The sequence below is a fragment of the Notamacropus eugenii genome, chromosome 5, assembly GCF_028372415.1.
Source record: "Notamacropus eugenii isolate mMacEug1 chromosome 5, mMacEug1.pri_v2, whole genome shotgun sequence".
In the NCBI taxonomy this organism is placed as follows: Eukaryota; Metazoa; Chordata; class Mammalia; order Diprotodontia; family Macropodidae; genus Notamacropus; species Notamacropus eugenii.
The window spans coordinates 212,952,259-212,972,312 of NC_092876.1; the positions used below are offsets into that span (position 1 = coordinate 212,952,259).

The 20,054-nt window shown below is 35.5% G+C and overlaps 1 protein-coding gene across 4 annotated transcripts in view; it reads left to right on the plus strand.

Annotated features, from left to right (window-relative positions):
- Positions 1-20,054, plus strand: part of KCNJ3 (potassium inwardly rectifying channel subfamily J member 3) — a 251,251-nt gene that overhangs the window by 221,224 nt on the left and 9,973 nt on the right. The window contains exon 3 of one of the 4 annotated variants that reach the window (XM_072612006.1): positions 15,890-15,953. The exons of 2 other annotated variants lie outside the window; for them this stretch is intronic. In XM_072612006.1, the coding sequence (XP_072468107.1) occupies positions 15,890-15,936 (47 nt within the window). In that variant the 3' untranslated portion in view covers positions 15,937-15,953. Of the gene's footprint in view, positions 1-1,935; positions 14,945-15,889; positions 15,954-20,054 lie in introns of those variants that run through there. One more of the 4 variants, XM_072612007.1, reaches the window with a different exon arrangement.

Genomic DNA, 20,054 nt, shown 5'->3' on the forward strand with positions numbered 1-20,054 from the left:
ATTTAAACTGCTTTGTCTTTACTATCAGCATGTTAAATGGTGAGAGCATGTGGGATGAAGGTATTTCAGATCCAAAAAAATATTCAGTTAAATTCAATAAACGTTGATACAATACCTACCAAAAGTATTGGTGGCTGGAAAGTCAAAAATAAAACAGTCTCAGTCATCAAGGAACTTAGATTTTATCTATGGATATGTTTGTCTTAAGTCATTTCCAACCCAATGTGCCATTTATGTAAATTTAGAAAATGACATAAGTCTATATCAAAATACAGAAAACATGTCTTTTGGGCAGTAAAATTTCAGGTTTGGAACATTTCTGTAGAATATCCTTGGGAAACAAAAGATCATCTTTAAATTTACTTGACATTGACATGTTTTCACAACAAAATATTAACGTAAACTATTTTTTCTGGTATAAAATTACATTTCTTCTCTGGGGGACTTATAATAAAATAGCATAAATGTTTCAAGATATAGACAGTCAGCAAAGACCTCTAAATTTTAACTAGAAACTCTCAATTACAGTTCCCTATTACATGGGGAGATGCTCGAGAGAACCTATCATTTGTTTCTTAAAAATGAAACCTTTTCTCCATATAAACTTCTATGTATCTGCTGCTGCAGATGAAGAGATTTTTGCAGATGTTAAGTCTACGTGTTCAAATTTTTTATGGTATTGATCTCATCTTAAATTGTACATTGTTTTGTGAGTTTGATTTTGTATACACACACACACACACACACATACACGGAGGTATGAGGAAGACGGGAGAGACAAAGAACACTTAAAAATAATGTATAATAGTGTGTTTGCACACATGTATATCTCTTTAGCACTTCCATAAGATATGTGTATAAATAAAAATCAAATTTGAATTATACACACATGTATAAATAAAATTTATCATGTATGTTAAGTATACATTTATTTGCAACAATAGATATTTATTTTAAAAGATCTATTGACATATATATAAATTTGTATGCATATACACATGTATACACATATAAATATTCCCATATTTTATGCACACATATACATTTATAATTGAGGCCATTAAAACCAAATGTATTGAGGTTCATGGACATACCCACGCTCAGTACAATGTTTTAAATATCTATGATTTTGTTGGTTATACAAAATCATAACTTATTGAAAACTTTGCAGATGGTCTTAAAAAGTTACTTTAGCCAAAATCTTCATTATTTTGTGGTGGACCTGGTCCTGAACTTCTCTGTAGCCAGTCTAGTCCACATATAACAGATGTATAGTTTATCACCATACCTCCACCCAGAGTTTTTCCAATTTGGTAAGACTTGGCAGCTCTTGAGTTCCACACAAAGGTGTCACAAAAGTCTTGGTTCAGTTTTAAACTTAACTTAAACTTCACTAATATTTTTGGTACTCTATAATTTCTAGAAACCTCAGAATCTCTCCTCTATGATGAGGCTTAAGGATAGAATTTTGAAGGGAGAGCATATATATGTTTTATCTATTTTTCAAATTTGATGTTCTTTTTATTTAGTAAAATTAAAACATTTAGTCTTTTTTTTGTGTGTGACTGATACTGCAGCCACAAAAGAACAAGTAATAGTGACTCTAGAAAGAAGCCTATTTTAAGTTTCAATAACCAATATATAATTCTAGCCTGAAAACATATTCGAAAGTTATTTATAAGCTTATTTAAATAATGCTGAAAAGAGTGGATAAGAGGGCCTTTGTTCCTCATCTAGAATGGTTTAGGGACCATTTTTTTTTAAATCAATAAACTTTTTACTTTTTAAATTAAAACTCTAATTAAGTAATTAGAACCAATTTTGTTGAAAATTGGTCATTCTGAAATGGAGCCTTTTGGCAGATATGGTAGGAAGGATAAATGACATAAGATATGGGATTACTATTCAACTTTTCTCTTCTTCCTTCATTCCCAGCCTTGTAAGAAGTTTGTACGATCCAAATGATTGCCCAGAAGAGGATAACTGAAGTTTGGCCTAACATGAGCAGGACTTTTTCAAGGAAAAAATTATAGCTTTACTTTAAAAGTCAAATCAAAAGTTTGTTTGACTATGCCCAAGATTAAGGCACCATAAGATGGCCTGATGTATGTTTTAAGGAAAGGCTCCATCCGTCTTCTCCCTACCTCAGTGTTCGCTTCTCATATTTCATTATTACTTTCAATAGCATTTGACCTGAGAGCAGGGACATTGTTCTTGACTTATGCTCAGGATAAAAGATGGAACACAAGCAGATAAAAGTCTAAAGCATTTTCAGTTTCCTTTATTTTTCTTGCTCTTTCATTCTCTACCTCCACCTCATTTAATAGAAAGTTGTTTATGATGACACTGAAAAATCAAAGTTTTAGAACTGTTTACCAAACACAGATTAAAATGCTTATTTTAATTTATTATGTAATACTTGGAGAAAGTTGACATTTCGGGTTTTCTTGTAGCAAGGTTTGTAAAAGGTTTTCTTTTCAATGACTCAGATCTAATTAAATTCCAGCTTATGTTGAAAGAGGTTCTGTTTTTACAAGCTACTAGTTCATTATTACATTTTTTACCATGTGAAAAAAAAAATGTCCTGATATAAGCTTGATAGAATAGAACTAGGCCTCAAAACTTATTGAATTGTGTTATCGCTGTAACCGTTGTGATACTTTCGTATCTATAAATCAAGTCTTAGGAAAGGAAAAAAAGCCAATTGCTGTCTTAAGGAAATATTGTCTGGGGGTGATATTGTGATGTTGTTGTGGGATAGATGGAAAACCAGAATAAATAAAGGTACAGTGACCAAAGATATTGAAATGATAGTTTGTTCAAATTACAATTCTTGGTGAAATGAAAACTGATAATTTTTAGAAGTAGCCACTATGCTTATATTTTATGTTTCACACTTCACTTTCATTTGCTTGGTGTGGAAATTTCAAGTAAGGCAGAACACAATTCACTAACAACTTAGTAGATAAGTCTTACAGAGTTCCTTAGGCCTCTAGGTGGCACAATAAATACCTGAAGCTTGAGGTCAGGATTTGTTTTGTTCATCCTTCGTTTTTGAAGAGGGCCATGACATCAGAGAAATGATGACATGGCTTGCACTTGACTTTGTTTTGAGTGAGGGAGGGCTGTGCAGGTCACCAGCCTCACTTTCTTCTCCTGATTCATCTGGATCCAGTGACCAGATATTCATCAGGATGACTGGAGACAGCCTACAATGCCATGAGAGACCTTGGTCTTTTAAGCTAAGGCCTTTTCAGAAGAGTTCAGTTCAAATCCAGCCTAGCGTAGCTTTGTGATCTTGGGCAAATCACTTAATCTCTGATTGCTTGACAGAAAAGATTCACTTAGTTGACTGAAGAAAGAAATGGCAAACCATTCCAATATTTTTGCAAAGAAAGCCTCATGGATAGTTGGTCCACAGAAGAGTAGGACATGATCACTGAACAACATGAGTAAAGCATTGTGTTAAGTGGTAGGAATACAAATATGTATGACCATATCTTCTTTCAAGAAATTTACTTCTAGTGGGAGAGACAACCCCTGGTTTCTGCCTGTTTTGTTCAATTTCATGACCAGTAGTCTGGCCAATTGATGGTGAATTCATTCATCATAATTACTAAAAAAAAAAAAAAAATACACACTTTTTTATTCTGTTAGTAAGTTGTGATATCATTGTGGGTACCTAGGTCACACAGTAGATAAAGTGCTGCCCTTTGAGTCAAGAGGGCCAGAGTTCAAATTTGGCCTCTGATACTTAGCTGTCTGACCCTGGATAAGTCACTTAATATAGATTTGCCTCAGTTTCTTCATTTATAAAAAATGAAGATAAGACTAGTTATAACCTTCCTGGGTTGTGATGAGGATTAAATGGGATAAAAAATGTAACGTGCTTAATACAGTGCCTGGCACATGGCAAGTACTATATAAATGTTAGTGATAGCGTTGTCCTCGTAATTATGCTTATTATTGCTAGAATCTCAAAAACATTAAGTGATTTACCCAAGGTCACATAGCTATTAAAATGTCAGAGGAAGGATTCAGTCTCATCTGCCAGACTCCAAGTAAATCATTTCATCCACTATGCCAAATATTCCCTCTCATTCTACAGAAAAGGGAGAATAATATTTCTATCCTCCACTAAAGTCCTACTTCCTTTGTCATGGTGTAGATGAAACCTTGAGGATTATTCCAGCATATTCCAAAGCTCTGGCATGCTCTGCCAAACTAGAAAGCTTCAGGTAGAGTTCCACAGATTAACTCTGTAGCTTCATTCCAAGGATTTGGCCATCTAAATCTGGAGAGATGCATTATTAGGTTAGTCACAAGACAATCCATTTTCCAATCACAGCAATCCTTAAAGACTGTCTTCTAATTCATAGAAGGATGGTAATATGCATAGGAATATGGAGACCAATAAAAATAATAAAGTTTAAAAAAAATGTAGCTGTTTATATAGTGGGTTTTTTATCATTTAAAAACAAGATCGCAAGAATGTTGCTTAGAAATTCAGTCAATCAATAAACATTGATTAAGCATCTACTTTGTTAAGCCCTTCAGCAGGCACTTTCCTAAGCCCTGGGTACTATCCTAAGTGCTGGGAGTTGGCACTTAAAATGTAAATCCTTAGGATACAACATGGTAAAAACAACACTTTGTATAGTCATTTGAACTACTTGTATCATAAAAGAGAGATAAAATTTAGGAAATGTTTTATGGATAGAAAAATACAGGTGAATCTTATGCCAGAGAAAGACAGGTGGAAGGATTGGCTATAAAATGTGCATCTTCATATAGTGCAGTTGGCCTATATGTAGTGTCTGGTGTTATCATGATTTTTTAGTTGTCAAATCCAATGGCTTTTTCTCAGTCTTCATTCTGCTTGACCTCTCTGCACCTTTTCTCCTTGATACTTTATTCTCTAAGTTTTTGAAATACATTTATGTTCTGGTTCTCATCCTTCCTCTCTGAATGGTCCTTCTGTATATCTTTTTTGGATTCTGTTCCAGATCACACTCTCTAAACATTAGTGTCCCTGGGCCTTCTTCTTTTCTCCCTCTATTGTACTTTACTTGCTCCCATGAATTCAATTATCATCTCTAAGCTCAATATTCCCAAATCTAATTCTTCTGCTCTAACATCCCTGCTGACCTCCAATTTCCCATCTCCAACTGCCATTCATATATCTTAAATTGGGTGTCCAGTAGACATTTGAAACTCAATATATCCAAAACAGAACTCATTTTCTTACCCCCTAAATTTCTCCTACTTTCTCTATTACCATAGAGGGCAATACCTCCTCTCAGTCACTCAGTCTCACAACCTAAGAGTCAATTTCACCTTTGCAAATCTCTCTGATATTTCTCCTGAACTCTTCTGATACTACATTCACTCTGGTACAGGACATCATCATGTCATACCTAGATCATTATAATAGCCTGTTGGTGGATGTACCTGCCTCAAGTCTCTTCCTACTCTAATTCATTCTCCATTCAGCTTCCAAAATGATTTTCCTAAAGTGGCTATCCAATCATGTCATCTCCTAGCCCCACCTCAGTAAACTCGAGTGGTTTTCTATTGCCTCCAGGACCAAATGCAAGTGCTCTTTGGCATCTGAAGCCTCTTACAACCTAGCCCCTTCTGAGTCCAGTCTTCTCACACCTTACTTCCATATAAATATTCTTTGATTTAGTGACAGTGGGCCTCTGGCTGTTCCACAAGCAAGACCCTCCATCTATGGACTCCAGTCATTTTCTCTGCCTGTCCCCCATGCTAGGAATTTTCCTTCCTCACCTACTGAGCTCCTTGGCTTCCTTTCAATACCAGTTAAAATCCCAACATTAACTGGAAGCCTTCCCAAACCCCTCTGAACTTTGGTGTCTTCCCTTTGTTAGTTTTTTTTTCACACTTATCATATATATGTGTGTATGTGTATGTGTGTAATTTGCTTTGTATATATTTCCTTGCTTACTTGCTTTCCCATTAGATTGTTAGCTCCCTGAGGGCAGATAATATTTTTTTTGCCTCTTTTTTGTATTCTCAGTGCTTAGTTACATGCCTTGCATATAGTAAGTCTTAAATAAACATTTAATGATTATTGATTGCCACCTAAGTTTTAGCCAAACTGGGCTATATTGAATAACTAAAAAACAGAACATGGTGAAAAAAAGCTTCATTGCTTGGAGTTGACTCTGAGGAGTGAGGTCAGAATTGGCACTTTAAATTAGTTTTTCAGTCAAATAAATAACAAAGTTGGAGTTTTCCAATGCAGCCCCTCTCATCTGTCCACTTGCATCTGCCTCACTGGATAGCCTTATTTTTCTTCTTCTGTAATTTGTTTATTGAAGTCTTTTTGGTGAGGTTTAGGGGTGCTGGGGACCCCAAAATACCGACAGTCTGGGTCCTGTTTATCAAACCTTCTTAAAGCCAAAGAAAACAAAGTTTATTAAAGATTCGCCAAATTGAGTTGGCTCTTAATTTGAAATGCTTGAATTGCAAAGCAGGCCAGATAGAATCTCAGCTAGACAGGGTCTGTGCTGGATCCTACCTGAGCACCTTTCATGCAGAAAAAGATTGTAGGAGAGATCTAGGGGTGGTCTGGTAATCTAGGGTGATGGGAAGAGGGGTTTAGGGAGGTTCTTGAGAAGTCCAAGGAGGGGTTGACTGGTCAAGTGTTGGAAAGAGTTGGAGACAATCAGGAGATATCAGACAGTGAAGGGCCTGGGCCAGAAGCGCATGTGGCCAGGTAGTCTGGGGTCCCAGGGATGGTCTCCATAGATCAACCCCAGGGAGAATCCTGATGGGAGTGGTCAGTAGTCTAGACAATCCACAAACCAGGCTGGACAACTTGGACTTCAAGAGAATGCTAAGTAATTGGAAATATCAAAAGGATGGTCAAAGGAAGAGAATGTTAAATCAGATCAGATAGGGGGTATCAGGGCTGAGAGAGATGGAAGGGAAATCCAAGGATCACCCTCACCCACGGCCAGACTTTCTGGGACCTTGCAGACAAGTGTGACAAAAAGTCCTCCTGATCCAAGGGGAAAAGGTCTTGGCTTGGGCTAGTACCCCATCATTTTGAGTTCTAAAGCTAACATTTGTGTGATGCACATCTGGAGATACCACCACGAAGAATTCTAATACAAAGGATTTTCAGCCAAAGGTTTTGTCTTAAGTTAAAAAATCACATAATTCAAATGTAAATGTGTATATTGAGTTGCTTCATGTCTTACATACAAAAAAATGAAAAACTCATTCTGTGTGCTTGATGAGGAATAGCAGAAAGCTTGTATCTGAATATACATTGCAAGATCAATTATATATAAATAATAGAGCATATAAATTTGGTTTGAATGCATCCTCAAATCTTTGACTGTTAAAATCACTAATTAAATCAGAATGTTCCAAAGTCTCGTAAAAATCTCTGTCAAATAGGTAAAATATCACTACTTCTAAGAATAATGCATTCACTCCCCATGGCATTGCCACCAGCATTCTAGAGGGAATGTTGCCAGAAGCTCCAATGTTATATAAATATTGCTCATGCATGTTTTAGGTTTTTTGTTTGGATTTAATTGGGTAAGAGGATCAAAGGCACATTCTGATTCTTCTTTACATAATGTACATACTAAATATTAGTTCAGTTAAGTGAAAAATGAGTAACAATTAGATTTTATGGTTGTTATAGCTCAAGAATTGGTGAGATTTCTGAATACTTAGGGAGGAAAGCTCTGCACACCTTGCTCGGTATATTGCCACAGAATGAAGATTGAGATGACGTATAATAAAGGAAGTCTTTCTTTTGAAAAGATGCTGTGCAAATCATGTATTAAGATGAACTGCCTGACTGATAGCTTGGATCCCACAGGACCATAAGCAGCCAATTAAAAATTCACAGTATCAGTACTACAAGCCAAAGATTCTATTATTTGGACAAGGATAGAAATGGTGAATAAGGATTGTCTGTTCTTGTGTTCAATATATCTTCACACACATCATAATGATTGAAAATAGAGCATAATATAGAATATAGATCAATTTGATGGATAGACTAAATGACTTGAGATTAAAATGATAACATTCTAAACAACTGGTCATCTTTTTTAAAGCACTGGTAGAAAACAGCTAAACAGAATGGTATGATATAGGCAGAAAATGGATTAACAACTAGATTTGTACTGCTCTGCTTTTTCCTTTAAACTCCACAAGTGCACTGATAATACAGCAGGGCAGCTTTTTCAAAGAGTTAATATTTACTTCAAAAGAGAAACTCAAATATATAGGCACACTCCCAACCTCCACGTAGTACCCTTCTCCCCTACCCCTCTCATCACTTCAGTCACTGAGAAGTGGATTAAGTTCCTGGCTTAGCTCAGTTCCCTTAAACCACAGTCTCAGTTCCAAATCCAAACCTTGTGGGGCTCAAGCTCTAAGCACTCTGACTTCTCAGTGCTTCCATAGTAGGTAGCTGACCAGACTCTCCTGCCAGCAATTTTGGCTCCAAAGTTTCCATAATTCAAATTCCTGGACCTTTGAGGAACACTTTCAGCCAGTGAAACTAAGGGCAAACAACACAGAACAAAAACAAACATCCCAGGCCCTTCATGGTTTCAAACTCTACACTGGACGCAGAAGCTAGGAACACAAAAGAAGTGATGGTGGAGAGAGGAAAAGCAGCATGATCTCAATAATGTTAAAGAAACAGACAGCCAGTCAAGAAAACTACCCCTACCCATGTGGTAGGGGACACAAAGATCTTCATGTTAGACTAACTGCACATGCTCAAAGGATGGGTTACATATGCATAATTAATTACACAGGAAGCTATAAAATAACTGGGTTGAAAATAAAAGGGAGAAATTTCAATGTTGGCTATATTGCTTCAAATTAAAACCCTTTAATTTGGTAATTTAATTGAAAATGAAGAATGAGTCTAGTGGAAAGAAATGAACTAGAACCTTCAGTAATATAGGCAGTAAACATGGGGAGATAAAGAAAAAGGGAGGATAATATACTTCCTCTGGAACACAGCAATAGCAAAATATTTCAATGTAATCAGTAGTTCATGTTTTAAGTCCATGGATCAGTGAATTACAGGTATTTTCCAAATAAAATAATTCTCAACTTGGAGATAAAAAATAAAGTTCTGTTTCTGGTGGCAACATCTTATACTTTAATGGTTTTCACTCAACTATGGTAGTATTTTTTTTTTGTATTGTCCATTTGGACAAGTTTTTATATGGTTACTTGGATGACAGAATCCAAGTGCATTTATTCAAAATTTAGGTGATATTTAGGAATTTAAACATGAGTTCTTTTTCCAGGAAATGAGTCACACTTGTATATGTAATTCTGAAATCTGTATCCCTAAAGAAAACTCATCATGAACTATATCTAACTTTGTAGTCTCCTTATATAAATAACACTATTCATGTCTCTGGGAATATTTTTGGTGTTTTTTTAAATCACAAGAAACTCAGTTCTGTTCTTTAAAAGAACATTTTAAAATATTTGTTACCAAAGTACAGTTTGGCAGCCCTAGACAGTTTGGCCTTATCTAATTTCCAAAGCTGCTGTATTCATTAGTGATATATTGATTACAAACACTCATTTACTAATGAGATCCCTAGGTGAAATCAGATCTCAAAACTCTGATGTTGATGGGCCTTGGTTGGAAATATTTGGTGTCTGTGTATCTCCGTCTAATGAGCAGCTGCAAAGAAGAAGGTTGGGGAAAGTGCTCAGTATAATTACCATGAGGATGTAATTGATTTTAGCAAGATCTACATTTCATATAATTGTTTTATGCAATATGTTAAATCATATTTTAAAATGTTGAGGGAAAAGAGAACAGACACCATGAAAAAGGGCTTTTAACTTCTAGGACCCCGATGTCACACAGGTTTTGCATTTCTTATCCCTTTAAAAAAAATTTTTTTTTTGCAGATTTCGATGGTTGATTATTTTCTTCAGTTGCTTATATATTATAATTACCAACCACTTTTATACCCTCCCCCTCAAACATTAGGCTAGTAACTAAACATTTCTCAGTTACTAATACCTAGCTTATTTACTTGCACTGGCCTTGCCCGCCAGGACACTAGTTTAAGCAATTTGATATTTCTGTCAGGCAAAAACAGTTGAACCCCAGTGTTACTTCTATCCTCCCAACTTCTCTCTTTTGCCCCCACCTGAATTGTTTTTCAAAAACTAAGTGACTTTACCTTATTTTTCCATTCCCACACATGCTTGCAATTTAATTGCTGTGGGTCCTCCCTCCACCAGTATAAATATGACCCATCTTTAGCAGATGGTGTTTGGGAGGTACTGTGGCTAAAATGTTATCACTCAATAATCATCACTTTTATTTTTTGTCTATGTTTTATTTAGTCATTCATTCTTTCTTTCATTTGTAAAACAGAGGCATTTATTAAGTGCCTTTTACTTACTAGTTAAACTCTAAGGACATAAGCACAGGCAACATATGCTCTCTTACAAAGTCATAAGCCTGAGGTCAAATCTTTGATGAGGTTCCATAAATATAGCTAGTCTGGCTTTTGGGCAATAAAACCATAGTTTACTACTTGGCTTTACTTGAGCCATTTCCAGCTTGTGAGAGCCTGGCAGAGCTTACTCTGGTATAGCCTTTGAAAGCCATGGGTCTCTTCTATGTAAAATGTAAGGCATTAGAACAGAACTGCAGTGGAGGGATAGAATTTATTCCATCCAGATCCAGTATTTAATAAGTTCCAACCATGAGAAAGGCAATTTTAGTCACTGTGGATGCAAAGGCCAAAATTAAATAGTCTCAGACTCAGGAGTTTACCCATTATTCTTGGGATGGTGTAGTAGTGGATAAAACCATAGAAAGGTAAAGAAAGGTTGTTACTGCTAAGGGAATCAGCATCTCTGCTAGGCTAGGAGCAAATAAATCCTCACTTCCCCCATCTGCCTCTTACCTTAAAGCAGGAAATTTCTAATATTTTTTGATTCATAGGTCCGTTTGACAGTCTGGTGAATCCTATGGATTCCTCAAAATAAAGTTTTGTTTTTATAATGCTGAATTACAGTTAAAAGTTAAAGAAAACACATTTTTTTTTTCCTCAAGTAGGGTAAAAGGACCTCTTGAAATCTATCCACAGGTCCTTCCAGGTCCATGTACCAAAAGTAAAAATCCCTGCCTTAATAGAATCATGTTATCATTGATTAGCTGAGAAGGCTGTTGATACATTTGGAAACTTCTAATTCATTTTCCTGTGAGTATCTGTTCTATACAAAAATTTTAAAATGAGGACTGCATCATAGCCATGTGTCACCAATGAAGATAACAGTGCTACATTTGGTAAAGAAAATTCACAGTGGTCTGGAAATATAGTAAATTTGGCTTCATCTTCATAATAACCCCTATTTAAATTCACATTTTTTTCTAGATCTAAAAATACTTTTCTGTTCAGCCTTTTTGTGAAGCTCTACCAGGTGCTCCAATTCCTTTCTCTCACCTGATTTTTCAGATGAATATATACACACTCTCCAATTTTCCAGTAATTTCTTTTGATGCATAGACTTGCAAATGCCAGAAATATGTTCATGCACAAGTAGAGATTTCCAAATTGTTTATATATATATATGTGTGTGTGTGTGTGTGTATGTGTGTGTGTGTGTATAGATATATGCATGGCTGCACATCTTTATTCCATGGGATTATTTTAAATGAATTTAATCTACCCACTATCTGATGTAAAAATTCTTCCTTTCTCTTGGTAATATATGTCCATTCTTCCTTTAAATTTTAACCAAGGAATTCTCTTCAGATGAAACCTATTGATTTCAAATTTGAGAACATTTCCTGTCTTTCATTCATATGAGATTTCTTTCAAAAATCAAAATTACTTAAATATTCAATTTGATATCACTGATGTAGGTTTTCTCTGCAAGGGTGCAGATGGCAACGCATCTATGCCTGTATGTTCTATTTGCTTCTTTTCCAAGTCCTTCCATAAATTTGTCACAGAGCTTCCATTTAGTTTACTTAGATCTTTACTGTTTTTTCTTGATGTTACAACAATATTGTTAGAGCACACAGGCTTCGCATCAACTAATTTATCCATGCTCTGGTCATACAACTTACCAATCTTTTTTTTCAGTCATATATTTTCCTGATCATAAAATTTCTTCAAATTTTCTTATTAGTTTTATATCACAACTTGCTCATTTCCACCATTTGCCTCTCTATTGCTGTCTTATTGAAATTCATTTATAATTCTTTGGAAATCTAGTGTTTCTGGCCTTGCAGCTGAAGAATTTGAGTAGGATGTTAGTATCCAAAAGATGAATTTTTGTTTCTGAAAGAAAGTAGCAGTCGTCAAAGGAGCTTTATAGTTTTCCAAAAGCAACCTACTCTGGTATATTCTTGATTTATTCTGATCCCAATTCATTCATTTGTACTATCTACTGGAGAGGTAGGTAAGTAGATAAGTACCTCCTACATGGCTCTACTCCATACATACTTGATTAAATTGATCTATTTTTCCCTTTTTTGTTGTTTTGTTTTTAGTGCCGTTTCTATCCTCTCTATAAGCACAGCTGGATCTGTTAAAGTATTCAAATATGATTCTTGATGGACAAAAGAATTTCTTATAAAAATGTGTACAGAGAGGTGGTATGGCCTAATGAATACACCTGGATTAAATAAAAATTGGGTACAATTTCTAATGTGCTAGATAGTGGTTGTAGGACCTTGGGCATATCTTTATCTTTAGTACCCTAGAAAATTCTTTTAGACTGTAAATTGAGGATAAGGTTCCTCATTCCACACTCCTTACCCTGATGAAGTTGAAGTTCTGATTACCCCTAAAATAAAAATAAATAAATAAATTTAGATCTCCTCCCCCCATTTTTCTTCTGTTGTCTGCTTTGCAATTTCATCCTTAAATGACTTTGGGATAACTTTATTGAATTTCTCATTAAGCTTTTTTTAAATCTGATTTTATTCTTTATGTCTCTCTATTAAGTGATATTTCTCATAATCTATAATTGTTTACCACATGATTTTACATACTATTTTACGTTCTAATTATGATTGCCTTTGACTAACACTGTTCTAAATATCTCACTTCTATCACTTCATTCTTGTCTCCTTCTTTTCAGTCTTAGAAGGAAAAATATTTTCCCCTTGCTAAAGCTACAATCTCCACCTGTACCCTTCGCCCCATCTCTGCCTATGTACTCCATAACCTTGTTCCATCAATCATACCCCCCCTTTCCTTTTTTGCTGCCTACAAACATTCTCAGAACCTTGGTGTTTTCAAAACAAAATAAAAACAATTTCCTTTAACTTTGCCATCTCCTCAAACTATGATCCTATCTTTATCCTTTACTGCCAAAATGAAAGGAAAAAAAGAGCAATCTACACTCACAGCCTTTCATTCTTACCTTAACTTGGGGATTCATAGGCCCCTTTCAACTCTAACCCTTTTGAATTCTCAGTCTGACACTGTCGCCACCATGCTCCTAAAACCTGTCTCCTAAGCTGCTAATGACTTTCTTAGCAACAAATCTAACAACCTCTTTTCTTTTCTTGGCCTCATCCTCCTTAACTGTGCCATTTAATACTATGGATCACTCATTTCTTCTTAGTACTCATTATTCCCTTGTTGATATGATGCTTTATACACTGAGTTCTTCCACTAACTCTCTGACCTGTCCTCCCTGTTAGTCTGCTCATACTTCTTAAATTTAAGTATCTGTAAGAATCTGTACTTCTGATTCCTCTTTACATTCTCTCCCATGATGATCTCACCTACTGTTTCAATTATTATGCTTGTACATATTCCTTGCAAAAATTTGTCTTCTTTTAAGTCCAGTATTTCTAGATACTTGTTGGGTTTATCGAGCTGGATGTTTCTATGGCACCTTAAACTCAAAGTGTTCAATTAAATTAATCTCCACTACATCTGCCTATGTCTCATGAGGTTACTGGTACCACCCAGTCATCCAAGCTCATAAACTGCCCTGTGGAGTAGATTGTTGCAACTAAGTGGCTTAGTGAATAAAACACTATTCCTGGAGGAAGAAAGACCTGATTTCAAAGTCTGTCCTCAGATTTCTCTGACCCTGGTTAAGTCACTTAACCATTCTATGCCTCAGTTTTCTCATTTGTAAAATGGGGCAATAATAACACCTACCTCCCAGAGTTATTGTTAGGATCAAATGAAATATTTGTAAGGTTTTTGTAAATTTTAAAGAACTCCATGACTTTTAGTTATCATCATCATTATTAATATTACTATTATTGATCTACATATTGATTGTGAAAGGATCTTGTGCAGTAATTTTAATCAAATGACCCAACCCATAATTTCCATACATGTTGCCACAGTGGCATTGTGTGTTTAGTGTCAAATTTCTTTTTAGTAGCTGTGATGATAGAATTCATAGCTATCTCTCCTTATGTTTTCATCCAGACATTACCCTCATCTGCCTTTGGAAGGAGTGGATGACAATGGAGGGAGATATATTAATGCCTACTTATGTTAATTCTAGTGCTAACACATACCAAAATGTAATAAGTGGCTCATAACCACTTCCTATCCTTTTCTGGTAGATGCTGAACAAGAGATATGCTCTCTTTAGAAGACTCTGAGACATTGATTTGGTTTTAATAACAACAGCAATATTAATATCTAAAATTAACTAGTATGAAAATCATTTGCAAAACTAAACAGATATGGCCTATATTGAATTGCCTGTCTTCCAAGGGGAAGGGGTGGAGAGGGAGGGAGCTAAAGAAGTTGGAACTCGAAGTGTTAGGACCAAATGTAATGTTCTTACCACTGGGTAACAAGAAATACAGGTTAAGGGGTCAAGAAAGCTATCTGGCCCTCCAGGACAAAAGAGAAGACGGAGACAAGGGCAGGGAGGGAGGATAGAGGAGAGAGCAGATAGGTCACAGGGGCAATCAGAAAACTTGGGTCTGGGGGGGGAGGGGGAAAAAAGGGGAGAAAATTTGTAACCCAAAATTGTGTGAAAATAAATGTTAAAAGTTTAATAAAAAAAACATATCTAAAATTTCTATAGCACTTAGTATGTCCCAGGCACTATACTAAGCACTTTACCCTTATTATTTCATTTGACCCTCACAATAATCCTGGAAATCAAGTATTATTATTCTTCCCAATTTACAGAAGAGAAAACTGAGGTAAAAAGAGGTTAAGTGACTTGCCCAGGGTCAGACAGCTAGTAAGGGTCAGAAGTCAGATTTTAACTCAGGTGGTCCTCACTCTACATAACTACCCAGTGGGCTGACCCTTACTTGGAAAACAGTTTTCCATAGCTTGTAGATCTTGACTGGAAAACACTCTGGTTTCCTTAATATATGTCACCTCTCTGACAAAGATTCTCATCCTCCCAATGTATCATCTTATTCAGAAAGCTGTCAGTACCCTTACACTCTTCTAGACACTAATGACCCTATATGTTGTACATTCACAAGGAAAGGGGACATTTCTAAGATGCTGAAATGTTTTTTAATTTAAATTAAACAGGAAGTCCCAAAACAAAATGAAAGAAATTACACTCAGAAAATGAGTATGTGGGACCATACAAAATATGTAGAAAAGAGACAAGCAAGTTGACCTGTAGACCCATTTATTTAACTTAAAGGGAAAGACAGGTAGGTAGCCTTAGAGTTGGGAAGACCAAGGTTCAAGTGTCTCCTCTGACGAATATTGGCTGTGTAATCCTTGGTAAGTCACTTAACTTCTCCATGCCCCAGGCAATTTTCTAAGACCAGAAGTTGCAAATGTTTTAGTAAAAGGAGCTTCCTGACCTAAAAAAAAGAAATTAAGATCATAAAAAAAATAAGCAAAAAATCTCTTCTTCTTTGCTCCCACAGAGCTCAGAGTTTCTGCAGTCTTGCAGAGGCAAGAGAGGAATACTTGAAGAAATATGGAGTAAAGGTAGAGAATTAATTATGAAACGAAGTAATGTGGAGATTTAAGTATGCCTAGAGAAGCTTCTTCATTAAACATGATTTGCTTGACAAGAGCATCTAACATTAGTCTGCCCAAAGAAAAGGATACTTAAAATTCTGTGAGACACAAAGAAATGAAATTATTTGGAAAAAAAACGTCCATAGATGAAAAAGAAATTAATACCAATTCCTTTAGATTTTTCTTGTAAAAACTCATTTTGATGAGTTTATGTGATTTTTAAAATTGTTATCTTTCCTCCTCTCTCCGATTACTTTTCTTCAAGTAGTTATGGCGTGCATGAAGAAGAGGTTCAAGCATAGTGAGCTGAGAGGAAAGGAAGAGTATCAAGGCTTAGAATTTTGAAAGTGCAGTAGTTTTAGGTGCTGAGGTCCAAAGTGCAACTATTTCTTAGGTGATTGAAGTAGGGTTGGAAATATGACCTGAACAGGTCAGTGCATTAAGGGGCCATGTTGTGTGTTAAAAATCATCAATATGACTGCTGAAATCACCAAGGAATAAAAAGTAGAGAGGAAAACTGAGGTTAGTATCTGCACATTATTTTCAAAAATGGATCTGGTTCCATATTTAGGGTTAAACCAATTGCTACAGTCACTGAGGAAAGTGGAAGAATAGTAAACGAAAACGATGTGGTTCTGTACAAGATGACAAAATAAAATGGCTTAAACTTTTAAAGAAGAAGGTTTATGGAATAATAGCAGTACAGTGAGAGTTTTAAAATGGAAGTTGTGTGCAATAATTTTGCTATATCTTCCTAGTGACTGTGAGTTGGGAATGAAGGGGATAGAAGAAGGAGACAATTAGAAAAATAGCAGCCAACAAGGACAAGGATGGAGAGAGTCAGGTTCCAGTTAATGCCAAGTGATATAAGAAGTGCAGAGTTGAGAGATCAAGGACTAAGGCCATTCTGCTGATAATAGGGTATGGCTTTTTAAGAGCACCCATTGTTGGCAGAGGACAATTTGAAACTTGAGAAAGGTAGAGCTGTGATCAAATGAATACGTAACTTTGGAAAGACATAGCAAAAGAAAACCAGATTTTTTTTTTTGTTTATTTGTTTCATTTTTGGAGTTTTTTGCTGTTTTTTTGTTTTGTTTTAAAAAAGAAAGATTATAGCAACAGAATTTTGGATATTGCTAGCCATGGCATATGAGGAATATTATTAGACAAATTTTTATGTTATAAATCAATAATTAGTGTATTAGTGTAATGGACCCTAAAAAATCCTATTTACCAGATAGATCATCCATTCACACAGTGAAAGAGGTTAAAGCTAAAGGTCATGAAAGCTCAGAGACTGTTGGAGGCTTTCAGTTATTTTTTCTCCCAGGTTGAACATCTGCTTCAATGATTGTAGGGGTAGAGAGTCAAAGGTCAAAGAGACCTAGAGAGCAGTGGAAGTGGAAGTAATGAATTAGGAAAATAAAAAATATTTCATACACTTAAGTCAGCATTTCCAAATTACCTTAGAAAATGATTGCTTCCTTCTCTATATTTGATTTTTTATGCATATCAATAAAAGGAGTCTTCAAGTGGAAGTGCAATGAAGGCTCAGAGAAAGTCTCAGGCAAAGTATACCAAGAAAAAAGCTTTTTTCCTTGTTTGGTCCCACTCTCAGTATCAGTTCCTATTTATTCAGACTCATATTTCTTGAAATATGTTATCTGATTTCTCTCAAAATATGAGCACAGACATTTGCACCTTTAGCAACTCTTCTCAAATACACTCCTTAGAGGCACTGTTGCCTGGAGCAAAGATAGAGGAATATCTATAAGTGAAAGTTTTATCCTAAATGACATTTAAGATTGCATCTAGATTTAGGTCAACAGACTTACAATCTAATCTAGCATTCTCCTTCAGTAGACACCATTATGATTTCTTCTTGTACCATATTGCAAATGTATAATAAAAAGCCTCACTCCATCACACACAAATACACACTCCCTCTTATATTCTCCTTCAGATTCCACAAACTTCCGGCAAGAGAATCCTCCAAGCAAACTAACTAGCTGCATAAACTTCCACCTAGTTTGTACCTATTCCCACTAATTCTGCCTCTCCCATTGGTTTTACTGGGGATAAGAGGGAGAGACCTTAATAGTGTACTCAAAGAAGTTCAGAGTTAATATGACAACTGTTTATAGACCAGGACATTGTAGTCTGCATGAGATAAGTGAAGGAACATGGTCAATTCTGGAGAGTCTTCTCTATAAGGTCAGGAAAAGGCAAGACAAAGCATTACATGGCTGTGGTTTTCTCTTTGTTTTCCTTAATCCTCTTAAATGCCATGAAGCAAAATGAATTATATCATCTAGCATTCATATTCAGAAACATTAAACTTATTAAAATTTATTCAGCTCTTTAAATTGGACTAAATATATACCTGATGGGATGTCAACTTTTATTCATCTAGGGCAGAATATAATAAAAGTAGGTTCATCTCAGTATAAGGAAAAACTTTCTATCAACGAGACATATTCTGAATTACATTCAGAAGTATCAGTTACCCTCACCCAAAGTATTTAAGCAGAGTGTGGGTAAACAGTGTTAACAATGAAACAATCCATACAGTATTTTGAGCACGTAAATCATTTCCCTTGCAACACCCTCATGAAGTAGGTAGTAAGTGAAATCCCTGAATTTGATAGATAAGGAAACTGAGTCTTACATATGTTGACACAGGAAGACAAGTATGTCAGACATGCTGGACAAGTGACTTGCCTAAGATCATGCAGTGAATTAGCTTGTAGCAGAGTTTAAAATTGGATCAAGTCTCCTTGATTTCCAAATCAGTGGATTTTTTAAAATTATGCTTATTTAGGAATGAATTGTGTTTTGTATGTGTTTCTTCATATATCTTAGCTACCTCTTGGTGCCATTGTACTACTAGTAAATACCTTGATAAAAGTCTCTTCAGTCTGTAAGAAACTTCCCCTACACATACACACACACACACACACACACACACACACACATACACACACATATACACAAAATTGATGTAATCGTGGAAGGGACACATTTGAATTAATCTAATCAATCAGTCTAGTAAAGTAGGTTTAAAGTATTTTCTTGTCATCTCATTGCAATGTGCAGAGAAGCTCTTAATCAATTTGAAGGGAAAATAGAATTTTGGTCACTAGATAAAAGGTAAAATTTGATTCGTGGAGAATATCAAGTCACACCTCTTGGGGGACATGTAAAAACAGCAAGTCAGATAAGCTATGAGTCAGTCAAGTGCTGAAGGGTCATAGGAAATTTCTCAGGGGGAATGAGGAAAGAGAGAATCAAAATTGAGTGTTAGGAAGTTTCTTGAAGTGAGGCTTTGCGCTACTGTTGTATTAATAATTTTCTATCTTATATAAGCTCCATAAAACAACAGAAAGAGACTTCATGAATCTGAAGGTGATTGCATTGCCAATATGCCAAAATCAAGCTAATTGTTATAACAGGGTATGGCTGATCAAATATTTAATCTCCATATCAGCAAGAGAAAGGGAGCAAGCAGTATAGAAGCAAAGTTGAGATTCATGTCAGCCCCTTCCAGAAGGGAGGAAGAAGTAGAAACTGTCAAATGCTGTCCACTAGTACTGCAGGTCTGTTCTGCAGTTGTTGTAGTTGCTTTGTAGTAGAGAAGGTAAATTGTCTTGAAGTGAAATTTGGACATTACCTTTGGATGTTATTAATCCATGCTTTCCCTGTTTCTAGTACCATGGAAAATCAAGAATAGAATAGTTTTTGATAATGGAAATGAACACAATCAGTTCCCTTTAAACAGAAGAGGTCATTTGATGAATCAGCGTGGTATATACTCAATGATGTCTATAACACGGCAATTTCCATTTTCTCTTCTGTTCTAAAATATTGCATAGAATCCTAGAGAATGAATGTAGGCATTTTTTGGGTTGAATTTCATGACTTGTGTCTTCTAGAAGGAATTTATCATCATATGAAACAATTTTTTGAATGAGATTAAACTTCCAAAAGTCATATATATGCATATTTTACTTCCATTGTTCCACAGGTAAATCTAAGGTTAATACTATACCTTCACAGTTGTTGTTTCTC